The sequence below is a fragment of the Gigantopelta aegis genome, chromosome 7, assembly GCF_016097555.1.
Source record: "Gigantopelta aegis isolate Gae_Host chromosome 7, Gae_host_genome, whole genome shotgun sequence".
NCBI classification, from domain to species: Eukaryota; Metazoa; Mollusca; class Gastropoda; order Neomphalida; family Peltospiridae; genus Gigantopelta; species Gigantopelta aegis.
In genome coordinates this window covers 15,090,117-15,103,299 of record NC_054705.1, presented here as the reverse complement: position 1 = coordinate 15,103,299, position 13,183 = coordinate 15,090,117, and the positions used below count along the sequence as shown (strand labels likewise).

Sequence of the window (13,183 nt, the reverse complement as noted above, 5' to 3'; positions counted from 1 at the left end):
TTGGTGCTATAGAATTTGGAATGTCCTGTATGATTAATGCCAACGGGAAAGGGTGCGCAGTTTTAATGAAAGAAATTAGGCGCAATTTTGAACGGTCCGTTGAAAGTTAAAAAGAGGGAGCTACATTGAATTTAGAATGCCGAGAGTGGCTCGTTACTGGGACCTACTCGGGGGCGGATTATGCTTTAGGTAACGTGTGTGTGTGTGTGTGTGTGTGTGTGTGTGTGTGTGTGTGTGTGTGTGTGTGTGTGTGTGTGTGTGTGTGTTCCGAAACAATATGTAAATGTTTATAATTTGAAATTATAAATTTTACGTGGACATTAATTTAGATCTACGTGGTGGGGTTATTGTTTTTTAGCCTGAGGGGGTCCGTGCAACTGGGACCCCCCCCCCCCCCCCATAATCCGCCCCTGACTACTAGGTGCATTCATCTTCTCGCGAGCCGACAGTGTCACATGATGTCCAAGTTACCGATGTAGGTTAAATCGGTAGAAAATAAACCTTTAGTCATTCAATTAAAGGATTAACTTCGAACAAACAAGTCTACTATTTTTATGACATTTTGTAATCGAAGAAGGTACCAATCGTAGATGTCTTTAACTAAGGAATGATTAGATTGACAGCGATTTGCCTTGATTAATAATAATATATTTAATGGCGTTTTTTTGTTGTTTGTACGGAATTTCAGACATGGGTGCGTTGAGGCAACCCATTTGTTGGGGGTGATAGTAGGTACATGCGTTTGCATAACTTTTTTCATTTTGCTGTGGCCTCTAAGCGGAAGTACCATTACTCATATTGAAATCCAAATGCTACTTAGGAAACCTCACTCTGGGCCTAAGCCACGAAGGCCATACATTCCTTCTTTCATAATTAGTGTGCTGGATGGGCATCGTTAACGTGTAGTACTAACAATATGAGTGACCCTTCAATAGTGACGCCGAGTATATTTCAAATGTGTAGTAACAATTGTATTGAAGACGTGTTGCATTTTATGTTTGCTTGTAAAGCGTATACCGACTTGCGAAATATACTAGTATACATTCCTAAGTAACAAAATCTTTCAGATATTGTAAAATGTAGTAAATTATTGAACTCTAATGATACACACATTCTTATGAATTGCATAATGTATGTTAAACTAGCACTTAAATATAGATCCGCTACTTGCTAGCTGTTAGTTAATGCATTTTTAATTTAGTTCTTGTATATTGTAAACTATTATGTATAAACTGTTGTATATGGGCCGTTGGCCTACACACAGAAATTAATAAACTATATAATGAATATTTTCAATATACTAAATGTATACTCGATATACTTATTGTATACACATTATATGTATAATATACTTGATGAACACTCGAGGTTCTTAGAATATGCTCAATGTAATTAGTGTATACGGTGTACATATTGTATTTTCAATACACTAAATGCATATTGTATAACCAAAGTACATATAGTATACACCATGTACATACCATGTAGGCTACATACAGAGGATTCGTCACGAGCGTTTTTGTAATATGGAAAATACCAACAGTCTATGTTAATCGGTATTTGTCGAGGCTCTGCCGAGCTGCATTCGCCATTCGACCTGAGCAGGATGAAGCCGATATTTTAAGACAGTAACCAGTTATTTCTTTTATCCTGTAATCCTACGGGAATGGTAGGAAAATCATTATTTATTCCATTTTTTGTGTACGCAAATAGACTATCGTCAACCTAGCAAGGCTTTTGTCATATGACGTCATTTTTTGTAAGACGCTAGCTACATTGTAACATTCAAAAAGCGTTTCTAAACTCCGATTCATAAATAAATATACAAGTTTTGTATCGTTATCGCAAAAGTAAAAGTTATTTGTATTAACTGTACTTAAACAAATGATTTAAAGAGTATGTTTATTAAAAATCTAGTCTGACCAAAATATACAGATTTATCTTGTCATATCTTGCCAATGTGATTGCGGGATAAATACACTATACACAATGTGTACAAAATGTATACACACATGCATGAGTGTGTTTTCTATGTACATGTTTCAACCACCACTCCTACCACGTCACACGAGAACGGCCAGACGTCACTGGTGTACGCTTCATCTGCGGTGGCAACGTGTTCAGTGGGGTCGAGTGATGTTCACTGATGTTAGGTCCAGGTCGTCAACGATGGCTAGTACATTCAGTACACTGCTGTTGTTTGACATCATTTTCACTCAGTCATGGAAAAGCAGATTAATGATCGTTGGTGTGTTTTTGTTAACAATTATACCAATACACTTCCCATGGACAAAATCAAAATTCATCTCATTAATTTGATTTTAACTTATCGACGTGACTTTTAATTATCGACGTCGTGATCAGGATGGACTTCTCATTATAAACATACAATAAATACAGATATATGAGAAAGTATTTATTATAAGATTACAATATCTTCATTTTAATACTAGTATGCATGTAAACTGACAAATCAAAAATACTTTTATGTATGTAAACTGACAGAACGAATGTCCGCTACTTTCTCATACTCGTATGTAAACTAAGATAACGAATATCAGTTGTCACAAACTCAGACGTAGTAATCACACTGATTACAAATCAAATTATAAAAATTAAAAGATGAAAACAAAACTGGCTGGGAATACCAAGCGACACGAGTCTGTACATGTACACATACAGAACCGGAGCACGTTTACCGACACCATACTTGTCAAAATCATCTTAATGAATGTCCATAACCCAAATATTACTACACAAGATTGCATTGAATTCAGCCCTGAACTGTGGAAAGCTTTCGTACTTTTGGGGTAGTTCGAGGACTCTTCCGCATGTATGCGCGATTGGTCTGCGAGCAAGCCCATCTAGGTCAACCCTACGGACAGTCAGACGGTAATAGTTATCATTCACATCGGAGAGCAACAGATCAGATGCTGTAGTGAAGCGAAGGAAGGCTCCAAGAGACACGTTTTTTAGTTCACGAATGTAGTGTTTCAGGTAGCAGAATGAAGGAGCATTTGCATCTTCACAGTCAAGAAGAGATAGGACTCGCTTTGTCGTTGGTTTGAGTCGGTCTAGCACTTTACATAAGTCGATGTCCAGTTCATACCCAATTAGTGTGTTGAAAAAAACATCTTTAATGAATGATGGTTCTTGCACCAACTCTTTGCTTGCGATCTGCCCCATTGTAGTAAAGATATTATCCTTGGTCACCAAAACCTTACATTCGTGATTAGTGAGAACATCAAGTAATTCTTCGTTGTCAACTTTGTCGAAGTCTGATAGAGCGACCTGCAGGATTATGCGTTCACTGTGAGGTACAAACCCGAGAAACTCCTCGATTATTCCTGAGTTGTTCTTGTGTGGGTCCAAGCCATACAGACAACATTTGAGAAAGCTGGGAGCCAGTCTGACTGGGATAATTCGTTGTAGAATCCACCCAAGTGCAAACACGTGAGCGATGGCCTCCCAATCTTGTACTTCGAAGTCATGTCGTAAGCATGGGACTTTTATGTCCGAACCCAAAGTACATTGTTCATAAAAACTTTCCCAAAATTCACAAACAATGTCCCTCAGGACTCCACCATTATCGTCTGCTTGCTCTATGTCGCCATTCGGAAGTATTACTGTTGCAGTTATCATATCCCGCCTCATATCAATATCTGGCTTATTTCGAAACCACATTTTTAGATCATGGAAAACATGTCCCCTGTGAACTTGTATGGCAATTGGGATTGGATCTCTAAATGCTGGTGGTGTCCATCCCGCAAATTGAATTTCCCCGATTGAGTCTTCCCATGTGACCGTTTTGTGACCATCAGTAGGAGTTGATGCCCTGGGGCTGTGTTGTGTGTGCTCCATAGTGGGAATATCGCTTGCAGTAAATATATCTTTCTCCTGGATACCAGCATTTTCGATTTCTAAGTCATCACTGAGGTCTGGTAACCATCCATCGTCCATCTCTTCTGTCGAGTCCAGTTCCAAAACATTTTCTATGGAATTAACAACGTTGGGCTGCGTGTTCTTCGTTCTCAGATAGAAGCGCAACTTTCGCATCTTAGCAACATCTATAATTTCCCCAAGCGTTGTGGTCATATCCATAGGAAGGCACTTGAAATCTGTTAATTCAATTTCCTATCTTTCAGTGACCCAAGGCTTGATTCATCTCCAGGAAAGAATAGTTTCTTTGCTTCTGTTATAATGTCAGTTTTGGTGGATTTCTTATCCAATGATATGGAGCGCGTCCCAACTCCTTTTTTGGTTCTAACTTGGGCATACTGGTGTCTCTTTTCGTTGTAGTGCATCCAGCCCAGCTCAATGATATGGGTGTTTTTCATAGCGTTATAGCGAGCCAACTTTACACTGGATTGCGGAGCATCTGGATTACGGTCGTGCATTTCCAATCGGGAATTCAGTTGTTCCATCAAACTGTGCTTCCTGATACGTGTTTGGTCCGGGACGGATGGTTTTAAAAAATGTCTCAATGCTATAATATCCCCAGGTTTTGATAGATACTGTGTTAGTTGTTCATCATCCATTAGCCGTGCTACATCCTCGTCAATCTGAAAAAAACAAAAGTACCACCACCTAGAGAATACTTTTTGTCTTTCATCATGTACGTCATGGTAACAAACTGCTAAATGAACTACTATTATTAGTATTGTTATTTATGTGTCAGTTACTAAAAAGTGTTTTACGAATAATGCTGAAATATTCCGCAAACATCTGTTTGTTTTTGTCATGCCATGTCCATGTATGCGTGTTGGCCATGTTGTTATTCCTGGTAAAATCCTGTTATACATTTACTGAATTCTTGTTTTTCAAGGTTACCTCTACACAAATTTAAGGCACACACACACACACACACACACACACACACACACACACACACACGTGTGTATATACACATCAGCAAAATTTAAGCACCATCTATTTTTTCTAACATGTTGTATATATGTGTAGCTAAAGTATTTGTTTTACAATGAACGTTATCATCTGGAATGTTGCAACATATCATAATGTTAAACATAACACCCCAAACATTACGTTTCATCCATAATGATATATTTTTTTCAAGGTGTAAAATCTCATTTAAATAATAAGTATGGAGCTTCATTCGAATCAACTGATCAGAACATTATCAAAATGTGTGGAAATTCAATTATGGTAGTAACTTTCACTATGTTCAGTTTAATCAGTATTTGTTGTATACACCCCTCCTGTGGACGACATTCTGTAAATTCCTCTCTTACTGGTCACAAGTCGTCTAGTTTGTAACATGGTGATCCCTTGACATTCATAATGGAGTTACTGTAAAGTTCTTGTAATGCGTATTTCACAAGGTAAAGTATAACATTCAATATTATTTTGTTATCTTTTTATAAATTGAATATATACTTTGGTGATGCTTAACTATGTGACACACACACACACACACACACACACACACACACACACACACACACACACACACACAGAGATTGATTTTTTTTATCTTATCGGCTATTGGACGTCAACCATATGGTCATTCTGACACTGTTTTTAGAGGAAACCCGCTGTCGCCACATAGGCTACTCTTTTACGACAGGCAGCAAGGGATCTTTTATTTGCGCTTCCCACAGGCAGGATAACACAAACCATGGCCTTTGGTGAACCAGTTATGGATCACTGGTCGGTGCAAGTGGTTTACACCTACCCATTGAGCCTTGCGAAGCACTCACTCAGGGTTTGGAATCGGTATCTGGATTAAAAATCCCATGCCTCGACTGGGATCCGAACCCAGTACCTACCAGCTTGTAGACCGATGGCCTAACCACGACGCCGGTAGAGAGAGAGAGAGAGAGAGAGAGAGAGAGAGAGAGAGAGAGAGAGAGAGAGAGAGAGAGAGAGAGAGACACACACACACACACACACACCTTATCCTCTTTCAGCTTATCGATTGTTCGGTTATCAACCCATCGTTTGCGCAAGAAAGTGTCCATCCTGAAAAAGAATAGAATAAAACTACCTAAAACACCAATATATAAAAAAAAGTTTGTTTTATTTAACGACGCCACTAGAGCACATTGATTTTTTATCTTATCATCGGCTATTGGACGTCAAGCATATGGTCATTCCAGGGCCGTAGCTAGCATTATAGAAACCTTTTTTAGAGGAACCCACCGTCGCCACATAGGCCACTCTTTTACGACATGCAGCAAGATATATTTTATTTGCGCTTCCCACAGGCAGGATACCACAAACCATGGCCTTTGTTGAACCAGTTATGGATCACTGGTCGGTGCAAGTGGTTTGCACCTACCCATTGAGCCTTGCGGAGCACTCATTCACTAACAAAATTCCATGACTGTTTCGAGGCATTTTCCATGACCTTTTCATTACAATGACACAGATTCCACATACTAGATGATAACCATGAAACCTACATCGACTTTGCTGAGAACGTATAGGGCAAAAAGCATGTAATTTTGTGCCGGCTGCCATTTTGACTTTTTATGGAATATTCTCCAAGAGGGGTGAAAGGATATGACTTAATCTAACAACGTCATAACAGGATATGATATAAAAGCAAACGTGATGACGTCATATTGATTTTATTACTTTCTTTTTTTTAAATATGTTTTAATGATACCACTAGAGATCATTGATTTTATATTAATTATGTCACATACTTTGGAGGCTTTCACCCCTCTTGAAGAGTATTCCATAAAAAAAAAAAAATGGCAGACGGTAGAAAACTGCATGTAGTTTGCCCTATGTTATCTCAGCGAAGTCGATACTGGCGACATCGTTACAGTCTCATAGATAAAGATAAAAAAGATAAAAACTTTATTGCATATAAACATTCCACATACGGAACTGGATGCAAAACATATGCATAAACAATAAACATACAAAATGACTAAATAAGGACTAATTATGGGCAATACATGTATAATCGTGAACACATTTGCATAAAAATTTAACTGAATATTTTTGTGCAGAATTGTGCAAAATAAAAATAGCCGACCTGTAAACAGCGTTATTTGCTTGTTATAGAATTGTGACGGGGGTCAAGGTTAGTTTTTATTTCAATGTGGTGAAGCATTGTAATAATATACTCACATTATATAGCTAATTTTATATTTGAATTACGTAAGTATTCCAATGACGTCACTTTGAATCTCCTGTACAATAACCGTAAACCAAGTACATAACGTTTCCGTTTTCAGAACGCTGGAAAGATTCCAATGCAAAATTGCTGTTGAATCTTTTTTTTTTTTTTTTGAAAATTGCTAATGCACCTGAATCTGTTTGAAGAAAATTTTGTGATTTAAAAAGTGTACCTTTTACGAAATATGAACTTAAAGAGAAATTACGATAAGCTGTTATATTTATTGTGTACGATGCCAAAACAAGGGTGCGAAGAGTGACTGTCGTCGACCTTAGAAAACGGCCTACTATTGTCCGAACCAAATTGTTAACAACTACAAAAAATTACTCTCCTACCTTTAATTGCCGTTAGATTTCCTCCAAAGTTTGTCCAGACACAAAATCGCACCCCCAACCCCCAAACACTACAAATATACAGATTCCACACATAACACTGCAACGATGTCGCCGATATCGTCTTTGCTGAGATTGCATAGGGAAAAATACATGCAGTTTTCTGCCGTCTGCCATGTTGCTTGTTTATGGAATACTCTTCAAGAGGGGTGAAAGCCTCCAAAGTATGTGACACAATTAATATGAAATCAATGATCTCTAGTGGAATCATTAAACAAATAATAATAATAATAAAAAATAACAAATCATATGACGTTATCACGTTTGCTTTTATATCATAACATGTTATGACGTTGTTAGATTAAGTCCTATCCTTTCACCCCTCTTGAAGAATATTCTATAAAAAGTCAAAATGGCAGCTGGCACAAAATTACATGCTTTTTGCCAATGCGCTCTCAGCCAAGTCGATATAGGTGAAATAGTTATCATCTGGTATGTGGAATCTGTGTCATTGTAATGGGGTTTTTCAAGATTTCTGTTTGGACAAACTTTGGAGGAAATCTAACGGCAATAAAAGGTAGGAGAGTAATTGTTCGTAGTTGTTAACAATTTGGTTCGGACAATAGCAAGTCTACCGTTTGAAAAAAACAACAACCAACAAACACATTTTGAGTTGCAAACTGAACAGAACTAACAATTTTATTCGCGAACGGATGGCTTCCGTTCAGCAAACAACTCAAACATATTTTACATAAACAAAATATATATATATATATATATATATATATATATATATATATATTATAAAACCTCACAAATGAGCGACAAGCAGACGACAGCAAATCGAATGTTGATTGCACGAACAGTGCATGAGAAAACAAACTGAACGGAGTTGAAAGCATAACGCAGTTAGGGATTTTGACGATATACCAAAAGAGCGTGGTGCCAAGTGGGGGGAAAAAACCCAGAAAAACGAGCAAGCGTCGAATACAGCTGCTCACGGCGCCAGTTTTGTAATTCTCTTACATTACTTAAATTATCCCCGCACTAATTAACAATAGGAATGTCAATTACTAATATATATTTATTTCCTAGACACAATTATACCTTTTAATATTTCTGTCCTGATCTGCATGAAAATAAACGATCAAGAGAGCGTGCCCTGGGGCCTGCTCTTGGACCCCAGGGAGTCCTTTGGGGACCATCGGGTCTTCCGTGAGCACCCGAACAGTTCGGCCATCCTCGGCCCTTCTACTGTCACTACACAACCATGTTATTCATCCAAAACAGAAATTAACCTACAATTCGCGTTATTATTATTATTATTTTTTTTTTTTTTTTTTTTTAATTAAGTGCAAGCATTGTGACCCTGGGATGGCTACGCTCCTAACGGTCTACAGTATTTGGGCGGTGCGGAGGGGTCCCCCCCTCAAATTTGAGAAGTGCCATTTTTTATTTAGGATATTTTAAAATTATTTTTTAAATTTTAAATATAGCCATTTTCTGTCACTGTATAGCAAAACACTGTAGGATACGTCAGTCTGCGTCCCTGTTGTAGCACTATTATATTATAGCGAAAGTGAACCGGTGTGTAATTTTTCATTTGAGTGCTCTTTCATAATGTTATGGTGCCCTTTTTTGTCTTGGACCCCCCACCCTCACCAGAAAAGCTAGATCCGCCCAGAGTATCTATAAATAAATTTCAAATTTCAGAATGATATAATTAAGAGATCAAGCAACATAATTATGTGTTGCCAACTTTGGGAAATGTTGCTACCGTACCTCAACTTAAAAGCGTCCTAGGCTTAAGAGTACAGCTTTCATATTAAATTTTAGTGTATGCAATGTACTATCAATTAACAAAGCATGCTCATTAAACATTAACACAAATATTAAACATTGGTTAAAAAATAAAATCTTAAACAGCTGTCACATTAATTGTTTGTTTACTAAGGAATATGACATACAGAATAAAATATGCTAAAAAGAATCAAAGTTGCACTTACCCTGTTATCCTTGTTCATCTCTGTAGTCATCCATTGTAGTCTGGGTTTTTTTTTAGATATAAACCGGAATGCATTATGTATTGATGTGTCTTCATATTATCAAGATGTAAGTCGATATTATCGAGATATAAGTCGATATTATCGACATATAACTCGATAATATCGAGATATAAGTCGATATTATCGAGATATAAGTTGATATTATCGAGTTATAAATCGATATTATCGAGGAGATAAGTCGAAGACGATATAAGTTTATCGAGTTATAAGTCGATATTATCGAGATATAAGTCGATATAGCGAGGTATAAGTCGATATTATCGAGATATAAGTCGATATTATCGAGTTATAAGTCGGGAAATTGAAGTAAAAAATTTTCGTTCAGCGGCCCTTCTACTCTTCCGTGGGTATGTGCCCGCCAGACAAAAAAACATTGTGGCACAAGTCATTTTTGCTTAATACACAACATAATGTCCTCACGTCCGTACAACTGATTGCGAAACTAGCTAAAACTGTTGCAGTACTATTCCCTAATCATAATTATTAATTATGTTATCTGTAACAATACAATGGTAAAGGCGCCGGTTCAAAACACGCCGCTGAAGAATTATTTTGTTCTATCTGCACTTTTTCGAAATGTTGAGAAATTGAGTTTGAAAGTTGAGGTGGTGGTATTACTAAATTACGCTTTTATTACAAGGCACCAGGTATATCATCATGTATTTTTAACTTGAACACTGTCAATTGGGCATATAAAACTCGAAAAAAATGTAGTAAATACTCCAAAACCAACATTGTATTCTATTAAAACCCCGTGCTTTTAATAAACGTTGTAAAACAAAAACAACAAAGGCCAACTTCTGGAAACTGTTTAACATTAATAGAGAAAACAGTAATTCCATTTTGTAATTTAGTTAGTTTTAATTTTACTTTGAATGGTTCTAGTGTCCATGGGGTAGCTTATCGATTGTTCGGTCATCCAACCCCTCGTTTGCGCAATAAGAAAGTGTCCATCCTGAAAAAGAATAGAATAAAACTACCTAAAACACCAATATAAAAAAAAGTTTGTTTTATTTAACGACGCCACTAGAGCACATTGATTTTTTATCTTATCATCGGCTATTGGACGTCAAACCATATGGTCATTACCAGGGCCCGTAGCTAGCATTATAGAAACTTTTTTTTAGAGGAAACCCGCCCGTCGCCACATAGGCCACTCTTTTACGACAGGCAGCAAGGAGATCTTTTATTTGCGTCTTCCCATAGGCAGGATAGCACAAAACATGGCCTTTGTTGAACCCAGTTATGGATCCTGGTCGGTGCAAGTGGTTTGGACCTACCCCATTGAGCCTTGCGGAGCATCTCATTTCCTAACGAAATTCCATGACTGTTTCGAGGCATTTTCCATGACCTTTTCATTACAAGTGACACAGATTCCACATACTGATTTGGATATATAAACGTGTCACCTATATCGACTTCGATGAGATCGCATAGGGCAAAAAGCATGTGATTTTGTGCCGGCTGCCATTTTGACTTTTTATGGAATATTCTTCAAGAGGGGTGAAAGGATAGGACTTAATCTAACAACGTCATAACAGGTTATGATATAAAAGCAAACGTGATGACGTCATATTGATTTTATTACTTTCTTTTTTTTAAATATTTTTTAATGATACCACTAGAGATCATTGATTTTATATTAATTATGTCACATACTTCGGAGGCTTTCACCCCTCTTGAAGAGTATTCCATAAAATAAAAAAAAATGGCAGACAATAGAAAACTGCATGTAGTTTGCGCTATGTTATCTCAGCGAAGTCGATACTGGCGACATCGTTACAGTCTCATAGATAAAGATAAAAACTTTATTGCATATAAACATTCCACATACGGAACTGGATGCAAAACATGCATAAACAAAAAACAAACAAAATTACTAAATAAGGACTAATTATGGGCAATACATGTATAATCGTGAACAAATTTGCATACCGCACCAGCACAGGCTGGATTTTGGTTTTGCATAATATATATAAATTTTTCTTGCATACTCATACTTTTAAATAGATAATTATGGAAAGTTAGATATGCATATAATTTGACACGTTGACTATTATATTTCTTACATATTATGATATGATGGTATTCATCTTCAATTACATTGCAGTGGTCACATAAACGTTCTTCCACTGGAGTGAAGGGTTTTGTATGGCGCCCAGTCTCTATTTTTAATTTGTGGTCACTGAGACGTAATTTAGTAAAAGCTTTACGGTGTTCTGGATGTATACAGTGTAATAAATATGGCTCTAGTTGAATATTGTGTTTATATAAATGGTGGGAAATCTTGGTGGGTGTACTTCAAGTGAAATTACGATAAGATATGTGGAATCTGTGTCACTGTAGTGGTTTTTTCACAACTTGTATGTGGACAAAATTTGGGGGAAATGTAATGGCAATTAAAGGTAGGAGAGTACTTTTTCGTAGTTGTTAACATTTTGGTTCGGATAGTAAGGTCGACGATAGTCACTCTTTGGACCCTTGTTTTGGCTTCGTACACAATAAAAATTTAACTGAATATTTTGTGCAGAATTATGCAAAATAAAAATAGCCGACCTGTAAACAGCGTTATTTGCTGTTATAGAATTGTGACAGGGGTCAAGGTTAGTAGACCAGTTTTTATTTCAATGTGGCGAAGCATTGTAATAATATAGCTAATTTTATATTTGAATGAGTTAAGTATTCCAATGACGTCACTTTGAATCTCCTGTACAATAACCGTAAACCAAGTACATAACGTTTCCGTTTTCAGAACGCTGGAAAAATTCCAATGCAAAATTGCTATTGAATTTTTTTTTTTAATTTTGAAAATTACTAATGCACCTGAATCTGTTTGAAGAAAATTTTGTGATTTAAAAGTGTACCTTTTACGAAATATGAACTTCAAGTGAAATTACGATAAGATATGTTATATTTATTGTGTACGATGCCAAAACAAGGGTGCGAAGAGTGACTGTCGTCGACCTTAGAAAACGGCCTACTATTGACCAAACCAAATTGTTAACTACAAAAAATTACTCTCCTACCTTTAATTGCCGTTAGATTTCCTCCAAAGTTTGTCCAGACACAAAATCGCATCGCATCGCACCCCCCCCCCCCCCCCCCCCCAAACACTACAAATATACAGATTCCACACAACACTGCAACGATGTCGCCGATATCGTCTTTGCTGAGATTGCATAGGGAAAAATACATGCAGTTTTCTGCCGTCTGCCATGTTGTTTCTTTATGGAATACTCTTCAAGAGGGGTGAAAGCCTCCAAAGTATGTGACACAATTAATATGAAATCAATGATCTCTAGTGATATCATTAAAAAAATTTAATAATAATATGACGTTATCACGTTTGCTTTTATATCATAACATGTTATGACGTTGTTAGATTAAGTCCTATCCTTTCACCCCTCTTGAAGAATATTCTATAAAAAGTCAAAATGGCAGCTGGCACAAAATTACATGCTTTTTGACCATGCGCTCTCAGCCAAGTCGATATAGGTGACATAGTTATCATCTGGTATGTGGAATCTGTGTCATTGTAATGGTTTTTTTAAGATTTCTGTTTGGACAAACTTTGGAGGAAATCTAACGGCAATTAAAGGTAGGAGAGTAATTTTTCGTAGTTATTAACAATT

General features: G+C 36.9%; 2 protein-coding genes across 2 annotated transcripts; both read right to left on the bottom strand.

Moving 5' to 3' along the window:
* Nucleotides 1–2,403: 2,403 nt before the first annotated feature.
* LOC121377254 lies at nt 2,404–4,139 on the bottom strand. The gene is made up of 2 exons (XM_041505173.1): nt 3,676–4,139; nt 2,404–3,639 (listed from the first exon to the last, which is right to left on the bottom strand). Exons 1-2 carry the CDS (start codon nt 4,099–4,101, stop codon nt 2,725–2,727), a joined length of 1,341 nt encoding a protein of 446 aa, XP_041361107.1. The 5' UTR covers nt 4,102–4,139; the 3' UTR covers nt 2,404–2,724.
* Nucleotides 4,122–6,173, bottom strand: LOC121377925. The gene is made up of 2 exons (XM_041506019.1): nt 5,916–6,173; nt 4,122–4,562 (listed from the first exon to the last, which is right to left on the bottom strand). The coding sequence occupies exons 1-2, from the start codon at nt 5,979–5,981 to the stop codon at nt 4,122–4,124; spliced, it is 507 nt and encodes a 168-aa protein (XP_041361953.1). The 5' UTR covers nt 5,982–6,173.
* Nucleotides 6,174–13,183: the final 7,010 nt, after the last annotated feature.